This window comes from Chlorocebus sabaeus, chromosome X (genome assembly GCF_047675955.1).
Source record: "Chlorocebus sabaeus isolate Y175 chromosome X, mChlSab1.0.hap1, whole genome shotgun sequence".
Taxonomy (NCBI): domain Eukaryota; kingdom Metazoa; phylum Chordata; class Mammalia; order Primates; family Cercopithecidae; genus Chlorocebus; species Chlorocebus sabaeus.
In genome coordinates, this window is record NC_132933.1 from 101,171,357 (window position 1) to 101,193,126 (window position 21,770).

Here is a 21,770-nt window from a genome sequence, read left to right on the forward strand (position 1 = left end):
AAATGGATTAAAGACCTAAACGTAATACCTGAAACTATAAAAATCATAGAAGGAAGACTAGGAAAAAACTTTGGGAGATTGGCCTAGGGAAAGAATTTATGACTGAGACCTGAAAAGCGATGCAGAAAAAAGAAAAATAGACAAATGGGACTTAATTAAACTACACAGCTTCTGCACAGCAAAAGAAGCAATCAACAGAGTAAACAGACAACCTACAGAATAGGAGAAAATATTCACAAACAATGCATCTGAGAAAGGACTAATATCCAGACTCTATAAGGAATGAAACAAATCAACAACAACAACAACAAAAACACATAACCCCATTAAAAAGTGGGCAAAGGACATGAACAGACATTTCTCAAAAGAAGACATATGAATGTTCAACAGACACTTGAAAAAATGCTCAGCATTGCTAATCATCAGAGAAATGTAAATTAAAATCACGAGGAGGGAGATACTATCTCACAGCAGTCAGAATGGCTACTATTAAAAAGCCAAAAAAGAACAGATGTTGGCAAGGATGCAGAGAAAAGAAAATGTTTACATCGTGTTGCTGGGAATTAGTACAACTCCTATGGAAAGCAGTATGGAGATTCTTAAAGAGTTAAAAATAGAACTACCATTTGACCCAGTAATCCCACTACTGGGTATCTACTCAAAGGAAAAGAAATCGTTACATCAAAAAGACACCTGCACTGGTATGTTTATTGCAGCACTATTCACAATAGTGAAGTCATAGACTTTGTATCCATTAACAGATGATTGAATAAAGAAAAATATGCTATATGTACACCATGGAATACTACACAGCCATAAAAAGGAATGACATCATGTATTTTGCAGTAACATAGATGAAACTTGAGGCTATTATCCTAAATAAAATAACCCAAAAACAGAAAATCAAATTCTCATTCATAAGTGGGAGCTAAACAATGGATACACATGCACACACAGAGGGAAATAATAGACACGGTGACTGCAAAAGCAGGGAGGGTGGGAGGGAAATGAGAGTCGAAAAAGTATCAGTTGGCTACCGTGTTCACCATTTGGGAGATGGGTACACTAGAACCCCAAACCTCAGCATTACACAACATATCCATGTAACAAACCTGCACATGTACCACCGAACTTATAAAAATAAGTAAATACATAATCTTGGGCTTCAAAAAAGAAATTATGTCTTTATTCTTAGCATGTGAGTGCTGAAATATTGAGACAATATGGCATTAATGTATGTATCTTACTTTAAATGTTTTTGAAAAATGTATGCACATATGCATGCATATAGATACGTGTAATTCCTATCGAATTACTGTTCTGCCTACAGTTGTCGCATATAGATACATGAGACAAAATGTTAAGAATCATTGAATCTAGGTTGTGGGTAGATGGATGCATCTCTGCTTAAAACCCATGTGTGTGGATGTTACTACTTAACTCACAAGAAGCAGCATTCCTAAGACTGCTCACTGTTTTCCCAGGTGCTTATTGCACCCCAGAAAAGAAGATCTGTGCTCATTTTGTGGGGTCTCTCCTCTGACCACGCCCAACGATCAACCAAATCAATCTCCAAAGAACAAAGTCTCCACTTCGTATTCACGCCTGCCAGAGCTGTTAATTTGCTCTTGGAACAGATGCAAAAATAAATGTACTATTTCTTCTTTTACCTCTTGTCCTTAGAAGATGGATTTAAATAAATGAATTTTTTTCCCCTGTATTTTCTCTGGTTGAGTCCACTGATGTAACATACTATTGTGGGTCGTCATCTTTACTACACTTAACTTTCGTACAACTAGTTACACACCATACATTTTCACCCCCCAAGGCTTTATGTATGACTCTGCTTCTCCTATAGTAGGTGAATAATTCTTTTTTCTTAAGCTGATCTACTTGCTGCTGCATGCTAACTATAAGGTCTACAGTATTTTCAGTGGTTCAATATGTTAAGGTTAGGCTGATGATTTGAATCAACAATAGAAATTAACATTTAGGAGAAGGGGCAATTGATAGGCTCAGGCAGAATTTCAAGCCAGCAAAGGCTGTTGTGATAGGGTCAAGGGAAGGGTCTCTTTACATCACATTCAACAAGTGGCCAATCCTGCTGGCGCAGACAAGGAGGCTGCTCGGCGACTGAAATGGGGGTAGCTGGCTGGGCACGCGCTCGGGAGTCTGCGGGCGCCATGGGCAGAGTGAGGAACCGGGCCACTGCTCAGCGGCGGAGGCGAAAGCGGCCCGGGGATCCTCCCGCCGGCTGCGCGGCCATCGCGGTCATGGGCGCCAGCCGCGCGCAGTGCCCCCGGGTCCAAGTCGGGGTCGGGAGCCACGCGGCGGCCAAGAGGTGGCTGGGAAGGTTGCGGCGGAAGCGCCGGTGGCGGCGGGTCCGGGAGGCGGGCCCCAGAAACCCTCTGCCCTCCACGCCACTCCCGGACCCTCCGGCGCCCGCCGAGTCCCCTGAGGAGCTGGACCTGGGCGCACAGCGGGAGCGCTGGGAGACGTTCAGGAAGCTGTGGGGCCTCAGCTGCGAGGGCGCCGCCAAGGTCCTGCTGGACACCTTCGAGTACCCGGGCCTCGTGCATCACACCGGGGGCTGCCACTGCGGCGCGGTCCGCTTTGCGGTCTGGGCCCCGGCAGATCTGCGCGTGGTGGATTGCAGCTGCAGGCTGTGCAGGAAGAAGCAGCACCGCCACTTCCTCGTCCCAGCCTCGCGCTTCACGCTGCTCCAGGGCGCGGACAGCATCGTCACCTATCGGTCCAACACGCACCCGGCGCTGCACAGCTTCTGCAGCAGGTGCGGGGTGCAGAGTTTCCACGCAGCACCCCGCGTGTCCGACCCCCGCGTGTACGGCGTCGCCCCGCACTGCCTGGACGAGGGCACCGTGCGCAGCGTGGTCATCGAGGAGGTCGGCGGTGGCGACCCGGGGGAGGAGGCCGCCGAGGAGCCCAAGGCCATCCACAAGACGTCCTCCCAGTCAGCCCCTGCCTATCCCCGCGAACAGGAGCAGTGATTGGGGCCGCAAGCCCGCCCGAAACCGACCCGGGCGGCCCTGCGGGGAGCGTCCGAGTACCTGCACAGATCACATGCTGTGGAAGAGGTGTTTCTGGCCTGGTCAAACCGTGGATTCCCTTCCAGTATTTGCCCTTCCTCTCCGCTAGTTTTCAGTGAACTCGCTTACGATCCAAATCTTGAGCACACCTTTGTCAGTGTACAACGATAGTCTTGGAATCCCATAAGCAAGAATAGTGTCTCTGCTTTTTCAAGTCATCCATTTAGTCTCTCGCTTTTACAGTTCTGCCTACAGTTGTCACAAATCACCTGCAGATGATTCCTGTGTACTATACGTTCCTGGTGTTATTGTGAACAGGCTTGTTGTTTTCAGTGCTTTGTGTCTGGTGTGTAGGACGGCAACACACAAACAGTTTGTAAACGTGCTAGGATGTCTTCCATTCATTATCGTGTGTGTGCGACGTGTGCGTTTTAGAGAGGCATTTGCACTACTTAGTCCAGTTATTTAGTGTTTTTTATATGATATGTTTTAAGCTTCATTAGTATTACATACCTCATTGCTCTTATTAGACGAATGATGTTAGTGTTTTCCTCCGTTTTGTTTTAGAAACTGTCTCTGGGAAAGGAGATGGGAGACAGGAATGAGAAACGTCTGTGTGCTGTATGCCCTCTTTAATCTTTCTAAATACCTGTCTTATACATGTGTAAGTATTCAGAAATCAGTAAATATTTAATAATAGAAAAGTATGTATTTCTATGCTGTATATTACAAAACCAGCTCTAATTTATATGTAATTCTTGATATCTGAAATTTTTATCAAACAATCAGTGGTGGATTCAACGATACCTATCAATATTATCATTTTATGGCTTCATAGAATTAAAAAATATGGATCTTTCATAATTTATGTAATCAACCTCCTCTGATGAATGTTTAGCTTTTTTCCAACTTTCAGTGCAATAATGATATTTCAAAGGAGCAAACTTCCAATAAATGTCTGCATTGTTCTACGACTTGGGTAAAAGGGCCTGGATACTCTCTCCATATGTCTTTTATTTGCTGTCTGTCTCTCCTCTGTACGTTTAATTGGATGTTGAATTGTTTAACTTGACTTACCTTTTCAACGAAGTGAAAAGAGATCAATTAAGTACGTGTTTCCATGTATATGAGAGATGACATGGCTGTGCCATCACACAGAGATGTTACCACCTTTCAATTCATACCTCTTCTTTTCCATCTTCCCCTACCCCTACCTTAAGGGAAGGTTTTTGTGACCTGGTTTCTCCAACATGTTGCTCTTCTCCCCAAGATTCCTCCTTTGTTCTTTGGAATTGCCCCAGTCCTTCTCCACCTAGGGACTGAGTTGAGGTAGGAAAGGAGAGAGGAAGGGAGAACATGAACATGCATATATGCCTTAGGTGGTTCAGTCATGTTGGTGGTCAGAAAATACCAAATTGCACTGAGTTACCCCTGTATTACACTCCATTGCACAGAACGGATCCAGAGCGATGGAAAAAAATGACTCAAGATGCCATGCTTCTACCATGTCAGTGTTTCTGTCTAAAGAAATGTGTGTGTATAATTTCTTTTTCTGAGAATGACTTTTAAAGCATGTTTTGATTATTTTTGCTTCTCTAAGCCATGTGCAAATCATTCGTCAGTTTGGTTAAAGACTCATGTTCAAGAGTGCCAGACCCCCTTTTTAACTTGGCATATAGTTTAAGCATGCTAGGCTGGTTTCTGTGTGTGAGAATGCGAGCAGAGGACTGCTGTGCTGGTGAGAAGGAATGGGAGGGGGGCTAAAACCTGAGGAAGAACAAACTGTTGGGGAAGGGGATGACTGAGGAAGAACTGGAGAGAAAGAGAAGCAACAAGCAGCTTAGATCCAGCAAGGAATATAGGGGAAAGGAAGAGGTGTTTAAGGGAGTCGTTGGGGGATTTTACCACAGGTTGCAGGAAGTCAGTGTTTTCCCCTGTATTTCCAAAGGGGACTTTAAAGTTAGTGTTACTTTATGTGTTAGCTATCTTTTTTTTCTATTGTACAAAAGTATATCTTACACTTCAAAATCGTAAATGAGTGTTTGTGAGCCATTAGTGATTGTGGATGCTGACAGTGGCTTCAGGCATCTCTTAATTCAAGGAAAGAGCAAGGGCTTGGCATTTGAGCCTGAGCTGAAAACCCAACTCTTCTATACACTACTGTCCAGCTTTGTAAAATCTGTCAAAATACAAAAAATTAGCCAGGTGTGGTGGTGGGCGCCTGTAATCCCAGCTACTCAGGAGGCTGAGGCAGGAGAGTTGCTTGAACCCAGGAGGTGGAGGTTGCAGTGAGCTGAGATCGCGCCATTGCACTCCAGCCTGGGTGACAGAGCAAGACTCTGTCTCAAAAAAAGAGAAATCTGTAAAAGCCCACCCTCATCTTCATTGTGAGGATGAAATGAGGACGTGTGTATAATCTGCTGGCACAGTGGCTGATGCCCAGCAGGCACTCAAGAATTTGCTATGATGGTTGCTCTTAGGTGAGGACACTGATAAATAGAACCAAGGGTCATGATTGCACTCAATCCTAGGATTTAGACACTTTTATGGATATCCTCTCAGGTGCTATTTTTTCGGGCACTTAAAGTGAGAGTTACATCAATCCAGTGACAAGGTAGAAGGAGTAATAGGAAGTAAGTCCGTAGGGTGCAGCTCGATCTTTCGCCTCTTAACGGATTTATCAGACAACATCTACTGTTACTTCCCCATCCACATTCATCCAAGCCATGACAGGGGAATCACCGTAGGTGGAACATCATCTTCTCCCACCTCATACCCTATTCCCTGCCTTGCCTTCCTCCACTTTATGCCTCCTGGCTGCCCAGCAATGTTTTCCATGCCAAGATAGAACAGTGAACAAAAAACACAGTCTCTAGGCCCTTATCACTTCCATTTAGTGAATAAGAAAGCCTCCAAACACAGTGTGACTAGGAAAAAGTGGGGTGCTGTGGGAGCACAAAAAAGAGGCCAGTTAATAAGTTTATTCTTGGGCCAGTTAATAAACTTATTTGGACCTCAGTTTTAGTGTCCTCATCTCTAAAATTGTTATGATAATAACACTCATCTCCTAATCTTGTCCTCTCTCCAGGATGAGATACACAGGAACCTAAAGAGACCGGCCATGTTCTAGGGAAAACCATTAGCTCTGTGTACTGTGTCAGTCACAAGTCAGCATGGAGGCAAAGCATTACAGGACCCCTGGGAACCTGGTCTACCCTGGGGTCATAGGTAAGGAAATGGGAGGTGGGCGCAGGGTTGGTGCCATTTCCATCTTCTCATCTGTATCTTCACATCTACCGAAAAGGCTTCTTTTATTTATTAGGTGTTCTGTACTATAAGGACTTACAATTACAGTGTTAGGTAACTAAAGTTAGTCCTCGCAGGCTATTCTATAGAAGGTGGTACCGGCAGTAGTATATCGCCCTCCAGTGGACGTTATAAGTGATGGCACATTGTTGGATGATTTTACTTTAACACTTGAGGAATTCAAAGGCAATGGGATGACGCTTGCTTCCTCAGAGTCTCTGGGAAAGAAGCCCAGTAGTTAGGATGCTTTCCTCTACAATAAGCATTCTAGGAATTACAACCAGGAAGAATAGAATCAAGAAGAGAAAGAGGCACTGTTTTTTTCTGTGTCCTTTTTATGAAATGGGACATCTCATAAAATCATTGCTCCCAAATTTTATTTCCAGTTTTCTTTTCCTGTGCTAAATAAAATCCTCTACTATTTAGAATATAAGAATAGAACCTACATCAGCGAATTTCCAGTGTCTAGTCATGTCCGATCACGCAGCTTTGACTGTGATATTGGAATAAGAAATTGGCATGGATTCATTTTTTCTAACTGTTTTTTAACCCCATCCTATGAACTGAGCCTTCCAGCGGTCATAGTGTCTTTTCTCACACTAGTATGCCAGGTACTGAAGTAGGCTTCTGGATATAGAAATGAGTAAGGCATCCTTGATCTCAGTCCTTGTGGAGCTCATGGTGTGTTGAGGAAGACAACTAATCAAGAAACTACAACAAATCAAGAAACTACAACAAACAGTGATAGGTGCTCATATTGGTAGGAGAATTCAAGGTGTCCTGACAGTATATATCAAGATGGAGGCAAGGTATAGCCTTTCAAAAGAAGAGACACGCTATCTGAGATACAGCAAATAATAGGAGTTAGGTGAAAAGCAGAACTAGAATTTTCCAGAGAGTGGAATAATAATATATATGAGGTCTTAGAAGCTGGAGAGAGTGTGACGTACATGAGGATCAGGCTTCTATCCTGGCCCCAATATCAGATCATAAATTGTATTTGTTTAATTTCTGTTTTCTATGAGATATTTGAAGGCAAGGACACTACCCAATTCTTTCTGAATCCCAAGTGCCCCGTACATCATTTGCCATATCATTATCCAATAAATATCTGTGTATGCATAAGCTAGGAATACTCACTGTGCACCAGTCACTGAAGTAGAACTTCTTTTGGGGTTTTATAATATCCAGAATTATTTAGAAAGCACGTAACTTAAAATATAGCTATTTCCTGCCAACGGTAGGAAATTCTGAAAAAATGTATTTAAGGTTTGAGTAAAAAGAAGTGGGGAAAACAATTAGCCAGTGATTTTGAAAGTTTTAAAACATTCATTGCACATACACATTAATATGTCCATGCATTAGCGTGTTTAAAAATGAATAAATAAAAATAACTCTATTGTAGTTATGTGCTTGAATGCCTGTTTATGTACATGCATGTACAAATGTATATCCTTGAATATGCACGGAATATGCATTGAAGTTTGTAAAGAAACACATTCTAAGTAAACTTTAGCTATATATTCTCACACATATGTACTCATAGATATGGGCTAGCTCCTCCGCCCCTTCATCCCCTCCTCAATTTGCCTTTTCCCATTCCCTTCAAGGCCTCATGTCCCATTTTCTCTAACCGTCCCTTCCGATGTCACTTGCAATGTCCACTGCTCTGGAACCAATAGTCAGTGCTGGGAGGCCAGGTCATTTGGTGTGCATGGGATGCGGCAGGAGTTGAAGGTATTGGCCAGATATATACTGGTAAATACCTAGCAAGCATCTCTTCAAGTGTAGTTCTAACATGAATGTGGGGTTTTAACTTGTTTATGTTAACAAGTAAGACTCATACAACAAAGAACCATATCAGAACTTCATTTATTCATCAAGAACTTCACTTATTCATCAACGACTCTAGTGACTTCTTTGGCAAACTGAACAATGGTCTTTAAATACAAAAATAATAGTTCCTCAATTTTGTATGCTATTCTATTCACAATGTAGTAGCTACAGACACAAAACACATTAAAGTTTAATCAGCATTATTAACATTTTCTACATCATTTCATAAATTCTAGTCAATCAACATAACAACAAATGAAGGCCTGATTTCTGGGTGCTGTAAATTCCCCCACCACCAGGTTTACTTCAAGCTATCAATGTGAAATCACTGAACACACTGAATACACTGAATACACACACTGAATACACACTGAGATGAGATGAGCAGGGGCACACTATTCCACAACACTTCCACGGTACGGATGAAAAACACAAATCCCTTCAAGAACACGGATAATAGTAAAATGTTATAAGAGATATAGGAGCCCATTCATTTTGAGTATTTTATCTTTGTTGTTAATATAATTTATCATAAGTTCATATAATTTTATTTTTAATCATCAGCTCTAGCGAGTTGGTATGAGCTGCCTACAGCAGACTGCTGGCTTCTCCCCACAGATTCATGCAACCCTGAGACAAAACCGAACCAGTCCATCACAAAGATGACCCTACCTTCTACACTCCCCCTCCAACTGACCCCCAGGACTAAAATTACAACCCAGTTTCCCTAACATTACTTTTCCTTTAAATCTCAAGTCCCTTGCCCTAAATGTAAAGTTCTAAGTTTCCAGGAATCCCTGGTTCCAACCAGTCACCATCATCTTTGGGTATGTTTTGCCAGGGCAGAAACTCTAGTATGCTTGGTGAACTGTTCTTCTCTATGGTCTTAATTAACCCTTTTCTCTGCAGGAGCAGCTCTTTGACTTCACGGCAAAAGAACGTTAAAGGAGCCCTTGGTAATAGTCTATTGCCTGGATTTGAATGGGGGAGGAAGAGGAAGAAGGAGGGAGGGTGGGAGAGGGAGAGAGAGAGAAGGAAGTAGGGAGAAAAGAAAGGAAGGAAGGAAGGAGAGAGAGAGAGAGAAAGGCTGGAAGTAGGCTGGATGTTACTATTCCTGACAACTGTAATATTAGTATTTCTGGGCTTGAAATTCTTTTTTATGCAAATTCTTCTGTCTTTCTGAGTGAGAACTGTAGTTTTTAGTAAAAGTTGTGTAACTGTAAGGATTACATTAGATAGTACATGTGAAATATTTAGAAAAGTAGCCCCAGGTATGTCTTAAGTACTGGAATCAGAGTGCCTAGGTTTGAATCATAACCTCTTCCTTTACTGGCTAGGGTATTTCTAGGCAAGTTCATTACCCTCTGACTCTCAGATTTCTTTATATGTAAATGGGGTATAAAACAGTATCTACCTTATAATGTTGTTGTATGCATTAAAATGGATGATGAAACATAGTCATCTCTCATCTTAGGATATCTTGAATTCCCCTACTGCTATGAGCACTAACACCTGTCATCCTAACAATGATTATTTCTGACCCTAGTGGCTAGCAGCTTACCAATCTACTGTGTTGCTAGACTGCATGTTTCCTGGTGCTAGCTAGACCATCACATTGTTAGATCAATATTTAATCTACTCTAAGGATTTCTGTTTGTCATATTTGTATGGATCAGGTTGCATTTAATTACTTTCCACTCCCATTTTAATGCCTAATCTATACCAATAGCTCTATGCTAATCTTTGATACTCACACAATGTACGAGACTAATAATACTGTGCTTCTACTGTGTACAGGAGTCATTTCTCATCTTCCTGGCAACCCCAAAAGGTGGATTTTATTATCTCTAATTTACACAAGAGTAAATAAGCTCAGAGGAGTGCAAGATCATGTCCAGAGTCACAAAAGGAGTAAGTAATGATCAAGGGTATTTATGAATCTAGATTCCATTCCCTTCACTGTAATTCAAATGGTCTTGAGTTCTACCAGTGTGAAAGGTCAAATCGCATTGTCTTCCAACAAGGCTTTATGATCATTGAAGGCAGAGAATGATTCAGCATTCTCTTGTACCTCCGGTGCCCGATTTAATGTTAACCTCATAATAAGTACGCATAAAATACCTGATGAGTAGTTTACAAGGACTCGGTTTGTATTTAAAATTCAACATAATTTGACAAGACTGAATCTGTAATGATATTACAGCCAGAGAAAGAATGTGTTACTCAGACATTCTCTCCATCAAAATATTTTTCTGCTCTCAGAAGCTGTGTGAGTTGGTGAAAGAGACTTGAAGCAATAGCTATTTAATCAGATATTTGTTCCCAAAACTCAAGAATCTTCATACTGTTTTACTTATATAATCGTATATTTAATTCAAAAATATCACTTGCTATTAATTACATGCATAAGATAAATAAGAGCATATTATGTTGTTTACTTTCATGCATTAAATTCGTCTGCAATTTGCTATACTTATCTCACGATAATTAATCCTCAAATACTATTGTTTAGTGAGCCTTGTTGCGCATTTGTTTGTTTATTTTCTGTCTCTTTGAACTAGAATACCAGCTTTCATAGAGCAGGGACATTTACTCAAGGAACAGTCTCAGTTTTCTTCACTGCTAAATCCACAGCACCTAGAGGGATAGCTAATCATATTAAGTGAATAATAGCTACTTATTGCATGAATAATCTAATCCATGAACCAGCCTTGGACATAAAGTCCATCCTAAACAGGGCTCCTTTCTGAATGCTGAGTACCACGGAAAGTGGCCAAGGTAAGCTGCAGGGAGTCCCAGAGTCTAGTAAAGCCAATGCAACTAAGACTGCAGGCTTCTGGATTCAAGCAGATCTAAAGGCTTCTTCCTCTCTCACTTGCAGGTTGTGTAACATCAGCATTGCTTTAGAACCACTCTTAGCCTGCCACCTCCTCTGTATGGTTCTTATATAAAATTCACAAATGCTGTCTCATTCGTTTACTCAAAAACCATTTATTGAATGTCCTCTATGTGCCTGGCACTGTCATGGGTGCTGGGAATAAAAAGAGGAATAAACAAGAATAAATACATTTCCTGGCCTCTGGAAGTTCACAGTTCAGTTAATAAGACAAACACGTTACCACTGTTTACAGCACAATGGGATTAGGGCTAAAATAGACATATTATGGCTTGCTATTGGCAGATATAGTAAGGAAAGCTTTTGTTGTTCACATTCCAGTCTTTCTGCCAATAAAGCCTTATACCTTTAAAAGGCCTGAGACTTGCCTCTTGAATTGTCTGTGTGTAAATTTTAATATGGCAGAGAGTGCAAGAAATTATTTCTGGTTCAGCTATATCCAAGTGTAGCTCAAAAATTCAAATGGAAACAGACATGGCAAAAGTCACAATGGAGCAAAATATAACTTCCTCTGTGGAGATTCTCATTAAAGTTGGCATGTGAGTAGTATTCATAGACCTCTAGGATGCAAGAAAGGATCTTCAAAATAAGCACCATCGCTTTGGAGCAGAAGCAGCTGAGGCCTGATTCAGCTCTGCACAAGAAAAATGTGCTGAGGCTGCTCTGGTTGGATGTGGTTCTGGAGTTTTTAAGGCACAGAGATGACTCAGACGGCATCCCTGTCCTCTGGGAGTTCACACTCTAACAGTCAGAAACATAAACAGATAATCTCAAGGAATGCATATTTTTCTTTCCCAGCCTACCCTGAGAGATATTTATCAATTCCTACCTTCTCTGCTTTCTACAGATGAGCAAACAGGGTAGTTTCAGTAACTACCCTGTTCAGTAACTTGGGTGGTAGGTAATGGAGCAGGGGTTTGCATCCATATTTATCTGTCTCCAAAGCCAGACCTCTATCCACTCACTATGACAACACTTCACGTATATTGAACTTTCTGAAATATACCTGCCCTTCCTGATGAGACACGTGTAATGCTTCCAATAGGGTTCATGCCTAAAAAATCTCAGCACCCAGCAGAAAAGACCATCGCTGTAAAGTGCTAGGAAAGAGCTCAAAATTGCTGCTCTGAAACCAACAGGCTGGGGTCAACTATTTCACTTTATGGTGAGTCTGAAAGGAGAAGGAAGCATGATGGAAAGTGAAAGCAGAGCCTGGGGAAGTGCACCTTTAAGTTCCAAATGAAAACAGATGGCCTTGTTGTAGGCGTGAACTTGGAATAAACTGTACAGAGCATTGGAATCAGGCTGATCCAGTGATGAAAACTGACCACACTGCTATTTAGCTCTGTGTCCCTGACCAAGTTAAAGTTTTGTACAGCTTGATCACACCCACGCACCCTCAGCCTGGTTTTTAGAGGCCTTCCTCTGTGTTTCCAGTGACTCATCTTCTCAGCCCTGTCAGTATTCTCATCAAAATGTTTGGCAATTACATTTCTGTATAACTTTCTGACCACTAGACTAAAAGCACTTTGTAGCCTAGGCCTGGTTCTTCTCCGTGTCCAAAAAGCCCAGTCATGTTCAGTAAATGTTTATTGTGTGACCCACCCCTCAGTAAAGGATAGCTAGTATTCCACCACCACATTCAAACTTCTCTTCATTTCAAGGCGGATTTGGGCCTTTCATCCGTACCCTGGGTTTATAATTCTCCAGACCTTCCACACCTAACATATTTGCCTCTTGATGAATCTTGGTCAACTCGTTATTATCGTATTCACTGATCTAGCCTTAGGGTGAGAGCCCATTAGATGATTTACTAAAACTTTCTCAAATACAAACTGTGATACACAATGAGTCTTTAATAAATACTTATTGGAAGAAAAAAACTTGTTGAGTTAATACAAGCCTACTAATTGTATTATTTTATGTCAGAGTTTAAATTCATAGATATCATTTTGACAGAATTAAATATGTGAATCCAATGACTGGTGAAACTGTCGACATAAGTGAACATTTTCACACTCACAAGGAGATGACTTTCCTGGTTTTCCTCATACTCCTGTGGTAACTCCTTTTCAATCTATTTGAATTTTTCTTCTTCTTGGTAGTTGTCTTTTTGATGGGCCAGGCAAAGGCTTTTAATTCATCACTTACAGTCCCATTTTTATGTTCTATGTATGCATCAGCTTTTACCCACTAGACCTCAGGAAATCTAGACTGAAATACAATAAGCATTATCGAATATTTATTGAATTAATTGATATTTTACTGTGCTACTCATAGCAACAGAAAACTATCTTCCAATATGGGATTAGTACAATAGGTACCATAATTTGGCTATTGTGTATTAGATGTCAAGTAAAGTTTTCCATTGCATATGAGGTGTTGAGGGAGCAGGGAATTCTGATTCATGTTTTCAGGGTCATCCCTCATTATAGCTAGCACAGTGCACACCACAGGACATAACCTGGGTTAACATTTCTCAGAACTCAGTCATGCATTCACCACTTTTAAGATTTTTTACAATTATAGATACCATTGTGCTGATTTTTTTCTAATATTTTCAGTGAAACAGAATTACTTAAAATTGAAATTAACTTAAAGTAACATATGCAACTATAAAAGTGGACAATCAGGGTAGGAAAGATAACTTCAAAAAGAAATACAATAAAATGTTTAAAAGGTTTTTTTTTTTACTTTTTTATTGAAAAATTTCCTTAAATTACTTAAATCAATTTACTTCAATTAAATATTTTATTCTTCATCATTTTATTAAACCAAAATAAAAATGAATAAATAATAGATTTCCACACTACTAAACACTTCATATGTATTCTCTCATCCAGTCCTTATAAAGCAACTCAGAATGCATAATACCATTTCCATTTTTCAAGATGAGAAAACTGAGACCAGAGAAGTTAGAAAAGATGCCCAAATCTGCTATGCCACAGATTTAGGAGGGACACCCACAGTCATATGATGCCAAAGCCCACAGACTGCTGAGTAAGCAGCGTAGGCCATTGTCAGCTTAATTATCCACCAACATTCTCTCCAACACAGCTTCATGGAATTTATGATCTCAACGCTATCAGCCAACTTCTCATCCCTGAGACCTCTCCCCAGATCCCGTGGCAAAATGCTCAGGACACCCAACGGGATGAGGTATGGCATTTTTTTCTTCCTGAAATGCAGTTAGAATTTCTGTCTTTTAGGGGTGGGGAAATTTGTTTGTATGCTTTCTGAGAGAGAAAAAATTCATTGTTTATAATATCCTGCTGTCAGCCAAAGATTGTATTCTGAGGAGGGTCCTTTATTGCAGAAATGGTTTCTGGTTGAAAGAATGCAAATCGCAAGCTTAGATTCTGCTTCTGTAAAAACAGATGACAGAAGGGGAGGACAGAAGGATGGCTTCTATTCTTGGGGAAACAAGAAGTCTGATAATGGATGAAAGATTTAAACAGTGAGAAAAAAACTGGGCAATTGCCAACAGGATAGGAAATCTGAGGGAAAGATCAGAGATCTTGAAAGGAAATGTTGTGGTGATTTTCTATGGAGTGTGTAATATCAACGCTCTTCCCCAATCACCACAAAAAGGTCTTGATGTGGCTGTGATATACTACATGTTTACTGAAAAATAAAACACATATATGACTATTAAAATTTTTAATGTCCAAGTAGCACTAAAATTATTATGAATATCACCAGTTTTCTGTGTTCCACACTTATGGAAGCTCTTACTTTCAGAAAAGAGAAAAGGCTTTGAAGTTAGACCTGGACTGGACAGTTTCATTTCAAGGAGGGCAGAACAGGTAAGCAAACAGTTAACAATCTTGTTTATAATTCGACATGCTACATTTCACAGCCTCAGATAATACCTCAGTTTTCGATTCTGGCATCCTTTCCACAGAGTTGCAGAGCAGGCCATGGCATTCCTGATGAGATAGCCATCTTCCTGGGAACACCCTTTCCTCTCGGACAATCTAAAAATTCAGCAGGACCCAGTACCCTTATAATGTGACAGGAGCCTCTGAGTCAGCACTAAAAGGAGTTTTCCTGAAGCCCAGATGCATGCAGTACACCTTCCTAACTATTTAATGAGTGTAGAAAGACCAGACAGCTCAGAAAATGACAGCAACATTAGAAGCATCTTCTCTGGAAGTTCGGTGCCTCATCCAGTGTGAAAGGCTTGGGAACTGCACTTGTCCCTTCTCTCACTGCTCTCTATGGGAGGTCGAATCCTCAGAGAGAGAGTAGCTCTCCACAATATGAGTGACATTACTGGCAAAGAGAGAGATCAGCATACTGGAAGCAGCACAGGGCTTTGAGGCAGTCAGATTTGGGGTTGGAAAACTCCAGCGCTAACTAGTTGTGTTTTCTCGAGCAAGTTGCTTAACATCCACTTATTCCTTAAAGGAATGTGTATTGAGTGCTTGCCATAAACCAGGTACTATTCTCTCTGTTAATTTCTCATCGGACAAATGGAGGTAACAATAGCACCTACCTCCTAAACAAGCCCCTTACTGAGACCACATGAATTAAAGGGGCCCACCTCTGTTTTCCCAACATCCCCTGCTCTCATAGCTTTCCTGCTTCCCACACATCAGTACCGTAATTATCTGTGTCTATTAGACTGTGGGCTCTTTGAGCCTGGGACCAAACTTGAATCATCATGTGTACCTACAGTACCTAGAACCTAGTGCTCTGAGGGTCTTCAGTAAACATTTATTCTATGAAGAATATGGAACATTCTACACACCCAATAAAGTTTAGTTGTTATTGTACTGATTATATGTTAGTTGGTAATAATATCTTCTAAACAAGTGACTACAGGACATCTTTCAACTCCAATTTTCTTCACTAAGAGAAGGGTCTATGTATTTCAACCCCATACTTCTCATGATTTCCAGAGCCAGTATATTCTTGAATTCTTGATTTCTTAATGTATCTGAGTGTATCTGTTAGTGTGATTTTCCTCCTGATGAGATTGAACTGAATAATTCACTGATTGCTTCCCACATGCAGAGTAATGGGTATATATAGGCATGCTAATTAGAATATTTTATTTTATAGGTAAAAGTCATAAGTATCATTCAGGCTTACATAGATATATTTGATGATGTGAACCCAGGGATCAATGGAATTGTCAAGTACAGGTAAGCACTCTTGTATTCACAAGAGATAGTCCTGCTGGTTTTCCTCCAACTTCTGTAGCCACATCTTCTCTATTTCGCTTCTCTCCTGTTTCTCTATGTCCCTTCTTTGCGCTCCCCTGTTTCTGTACATAGGATAAAGACCATATTTCCTTGGTATTTACAGATCTGGCATATAGGTCATTAGTTGAAACCTCATAGGTATACTATTTGTTGAATTAATTAATTAACCTTAGTAGTGACACTGATAGGAAAACAAGCTCCCTAACGCAGTCTGGAATGAGAAAAACAAGTGCCACCACTATTAGTACCAATGTGTAGCTTTGTGTATCAGGTACCAGATCAACTATTGTGGTGAGTTATGAGGTACTGAGGAAGAAGAACTTTGACTCCTTTTACTGAGACATTGCACATGGTAACTGTCACAGTGAATCAAAGTTGCTTTTCCCAGATCTTGGTCATTCATGTATCATCTTCAGGATTTTTAACATATCCAAATACCACCTGAAGAATCATTTGATTAATAATTCCATTGAAACCATGTAAACTTCAAATTTAACTACAGTTTAAAAGAAGCCCCACATCATGATCAAGAATGGAAAACTAATGTTTCATGTCATAGAATATAACTAAAAATAAACACAATGAAAAACAAATAGTTGTAAAATTCTTAAAAATCTGAAAAATAACAGAGGTGCTGTAGCTGATTACCACTATATGATAAAACTAATATGTCTCCTTTTGAGATATGGGAAAGAAATTTTTTTTTTCCTGCTGTATTCTAAGGAAGATGCCTGTATTTTAGTGCTGGCTTTTGGTATTACAGTGTCCACAGAAGGGGTTCAGAGACAGCAAAATTTCCATGTCTGAGGAAATGGATGGGGGAGGGGCTGTAAAGGCAATATAAAGTATTAGTAATTAACCAAAAATAAACAGAACCTCCTCTGTTCTGCCTAAAAATAGTGCAATTGCAGATTTCCAAACTCACCCTCCAGGAGCAGTGAAATCCTGCATTTTCTCTGAATGCCAAGAGTTTGTAAGTGGACATAAATAAACTATCGCTGCTACAGCTTGGGTTCAATCAATCCAATTGCAATGAGGCCCTAGGTTTAACACTACTCTTACTGCTCTTCCTGGACAGGAATCTTGGGAAACCAAGCACACCTGCCATGCTTCAAGAAGAGCCAGTCACATCAGTATGGGGGGAGCCACTGGGGTTCTAGTCCAGTCACAGGTCAGGATGCGATGATATAGATCATGGAAGAAGGATCGTTGTCCTTTCTATCTTATCCCTTTTGACCACACAACTAAGTCCTGGACTTATTTTATATTGATGTACTTTGTGCTATGAGGACTTAAAACAGGCTGTAAAGGATTCACTTCTATTCCCACTGGACAATGGCTGATGATATCAGCAGTGAAGTTGTGACCTCCAGTGGGTATTGGAAGAAACTGTACCATTCTGGATAGGTTATTTGGGAAGCCCGTGTCTTGGTTGACTTCTCTTCAATGTGTCTGGGTTTCCTGAAGTCAGAAGATTTCTGTCTGTAGGAGTTCCAGGAAATGAGCCCTCTGACATCAAAAGACTCTTCGGTTAGAATGTTTTCTTTGCAATAAGACTTCCAGGCATCAATTCTAGGCACAACTGCTTCCAGTATAAAAAGAAGGCTGCCTAAAACAAAGAAGAAATAAACTTTCATAACTCCCTTGCTCATCTCCCAAAACAAGTCTACCTCTCATCAAGTTCTGGGAAGAGTCCTGGATGGTGCATTCCGTGGAGGATATAATAACACTGTGGTGTGTCAACTTGGGTAGGCAAAATTATATTCCCCAGAATTAACTTTCTATAATGTTTCTTGATAAGTGGGCTACTAGAGATAATCTCTTGTGTGAATTAGAAGATGGAAGGGAAGTAGCAGCCATTCTATGGCATACACACTACTCCCGGTTATTTAAGCATGAATATAGTTTCTGCTGCAAAGGGATTTTCCAGATGTACTAGGATACCCTAATCAGTTGACTTTGAGTTAGAGGAATTGTCCTGGGTGGGCCTGACTTAATCAGTTAGAAGGCCTGAAAACCTAGGTAATACCATTCAGGACATAGGCATGGGCAAGGACTTCATGTCTAAAATACCAAAAGCAACGGCAACAAAAGCCAAAATTGACAAATGGGATCTCATTAAACTAAAGAGCTTCTGCACAGCAAAAGAAACTATCATCAGAGTGAACAGGCAACCTACAGAATGGGAGAAAATTTTTGGAATCTACTCATCTGACAAAGGGCTAATATCCAGAACCTACAAAGAACTCAAACAAATTTACAAGAAAAAAACAAACAACCCCATCAAAAAGTGGGCAAAGGATATGAACAGACATTTCTCAAAAGAAGACATTCATACAGCCAACAGACACATGAAAAAATGCTCATCATCACTGGCCATCAGAGAAATGCAAATCAAAACCACAATGAGATACCATCTCACACCAGTTAGAATGGCAATCATTGAAAAGTCAGGAAACAACAGGTGCTGGAGAGGCTGTGGAGAAATAGGAACACTTTTACACTGTTGGTGGGATTGTAAACTAGTTCAACCATTATGGAAAACAGTATGGCGATTCCTCAAGGATCTAGAACTAGAAGTACCATATGACCCAGCCATCCCATTACTGGGTATATACCCAAAGGATTATAAATCATGCTGCTATAAAGACACATGCACACATATGTTTATTGCGGCACTATTCACAATAGCAAAGACTTGGAATCAACCCAAATGTCCATCAGTGACAGACTGGATTAAGAAAATGTGGCACATATCCACCATGGAATACTATGCAGCCATAAAAAAGGATGAGTTTGCGTCCTTTGTAGGGACATGGATGAAGCTGGAAACCATCATTCTCAGCAGACTACCACAAGAACAGAAAACCAAACACCACATGTTCTCACTCATAGGTGGGAACTGAACAATGAGATCACTTGGACTTGGGAAGGGGAACATCACACACTGGGGCCTATCACGGGGAGGGGGGAGGGGGGAGGGATTGCACTGGGAGTTATACTTGATGTAAATGATGGTTGATGGGTGCTGACGAGTTGATGGGTGCAGCACACCAACATGGCACAAGTATACATATGTAACAAACCTGCACGTTATGCACATGTACCCTACAACTTAAAGTATATATATAAAAAAATTCTTTACAGTGTAACTTTAAAAAAAAAAAAGGGGGCTTAGACCTTCTTTGGGAAAAGAGACACTTGTACCTGTAGAAACCACCTTCATCCCATACCTGAGGAGGCTCTGGCCTACTCATGATCTTTACTTCCTGACTGGCTATTCTATGGACTTTGGACTTACATAGCCAGCCCCCACAATTATGTAAGTCAGTCCTTTGAATGTGTATGTGTGTATATATGTGTATCTCCTGCTGGTTTTGTTTATTTGATTAAACCTTGAGTAATAGAAAAATCAATGTGTTTTCTTAATTAGAAAAAGAATAGAAAAGAAAAAGGTTGTTTTCTCCTGTATGTTTTTTTTTTTTTTTTTTTTTCTTTTTTGAGACGGAGTCTTGCTCTGTTGCCTAGGCTAGAGGGCAGTGGCACGATCTCGGCTCACTGCAAGCTCCACCTCCCGGGTTCAAGCAATTCTCTTGCCTTAGCCTCCCGAGTAGCTGGGATTACAGGCGCCTGCCACTGTGCCCAGCTAATTTTTGTATTTTTAGTAGAGATGGGGCTTCACTATCTTGGCCAGGCAGGTCTCGAACTCCTGACCTCGTGATCTGCCCGCCTCAGCCTCCCAAAGTGCTGGTATTACAGGTGTGAGCCACCGCTCCCTACCCTGTATGTCTCTTTTTAAGAGTAAGGAAACCATTTCCAGAAGTCTCCTGCCCTCAAATTCTATTTCTAAATACATTTTTTAACCCTGAGTAACATCTTAGTCCACTTCAGATATTAGTAATAAACTTTTACCATTTTCCATCCACTAAAAAGTCAACTCCTTTATTTGTGCCTTTCAAACAGCTCTAACCTATGTTGGATGATGAGGAAATGATGGGAACAAAGTTTTCGTATTGGTCTTTGTGACCCAAATGAGATAGATTTTCCCAAACCTGCTGGCTGGGCATCATGTTAGATTCTAAGATGCAAAAATGAACAAGCTTCATGCTGGGTTCGTGATGTTTGCTAAGAGACAGAAAAGAAAAAAGAAGCTACAGCAAAGGGTATATGTGCTCTCTGAGATACAAGAAATACAGAGTGCTTTGAGATAGCACAGGATGGAAATCCCTGCTAGTTTACGGTGGCCTCTTGGAGGAAGAGATTTATCAGCTGAGACTTGAAGGGACATTAAAAAGACAGCCAAGTGGAAAGGGGAGGGCAAGTTTTCCAGTTAGTGGGAACAGTATATCTGAGGCCCTGAACAAGTCAGAGAAAGCTTGATTCACATGAAGAACAGATTTCTCTCCTAGCTCTGACAATAATATATTGAGCTTATTTGCTAATACAGCATCCCTGCCTCTCCATATACACACTGTATCATGAGAAACTTGTTTTATTCATTTGAATGTTGAATTTCCTAATCTAGGAATGGGAACTAGGGAGCTAGGGATGCAAGATCCTGGGGCAGGATGGGGACTTTTTAACCTATACCTTTTGTTATTTGCTGATTTTTAAAAATTCTGTGAAAGTATTACATAATTTAAAAATTAAATATGTGGTCGCATGCGGTGGCTTACGCCTGTAATCCCAGCACTTTGGGAGGCCGAGACGAGCGGATCACGAGGTCAGGAGATTGAGACCATCCCAGCTAACATGGTGAAACCCCGTCTCTACTAAAAACACAAAAAAATAGCCGGGCGTGGTGCCAGGTGCCTGTAGTCCCAGCTACTTGGGAGGCTGAGGCAGGAGAATGGTGTGAACCCGGGAGGCCGAGTTCACAGTGAGCCTAGATCACGCCACTGCACTCCAGCCTGGGTGACAGAGCGAGACTCTGTCTCAAAAAAAAAAAATAAATAAATAAATTAAATGTGGAATTAATCAAATGGTAGCAAATCCTAAACATTACAACACACACATAAAATAGGGAAACGTATCATTTGTAATACCATCATTCAGAGATGTTCAGTCAACAGTTTTTATGTGTTTATATATCTTTCTAAACTTCTAACTATGCATTTGCATGTACACACACATCTCTATTTCAAAAGCTGCTTTTCTCATTTGACCTTAGAAGATGAATATAATTTTAATGTCAATATATGGTTGCATCACCATTTCTAATATCTCCATGATACTCAATTTCATGGATATAGAATAATTCTTTTAACCATTGCACACTTTGATAAATACTTAGGTTTTTTTCTGATTGTCTATGGTTACAGTGCTAATTCAGAAGAGCAAGGTACAGAATAGTTTGTAGAGTATGCTACCATTTAGGTAAAAATGGATTGGGAAGCTATTGATCGATATACTTATTCACTTGGAAAGTTACTGAATTCTTTACCAAATGAATGTTAGAAACTATTTTTAGAATTT

General features: G+C 40.6%; 1 protein-coding gene and 1 long non-coding RNA gene across 3 annotated transcripts in view; both read left to right on the forward strand.

Moving 5' to 3' along the window:
* The first annotated feature begins 2,134 nt into the window (after positions 1 to 2,134).
* LOC103231995 (centromere protein V-like protein 3) lies at positions 2,135 to 4,331 on the forward strand. The gene has a single exon (XM_037994885.2). It carries the CDS (start codon positions 2,139 to 2,141, stop codon positions 3,006 to 3,008), a length of 870 nt encoding a protein of 289 aa, XP_037850813.1. The 5' UTR covers positions 2,135 to 2,138; the 3' UTR covers positions 3,009 to 4,331.
* Positions 4,332 to 14,156: 9,825 nt separating this feature from the next.
* The window catches only part of LOC119622581 (uncharacterized), a 48,077-nt gene continuing 40,463 nt past the window's right edge, over positions 14,157 to 21,770 (forward strand). For both annotated transcript variants that reach the window (XR_012091849.1, XR_005239176.2), the window contains exons 1-3: positions 14,157 to 14,244; positions 14,827 to 14,891; positions 16,153 to 16,235. This is a non-coding gene — a long non-coding RNA (uncharacterized lncRNA). The remainder of the gene's footprint in view (positions 14,245 to 14,826; positions 14,892 to 16,152; positions 16,236 to 21,770) is intronic.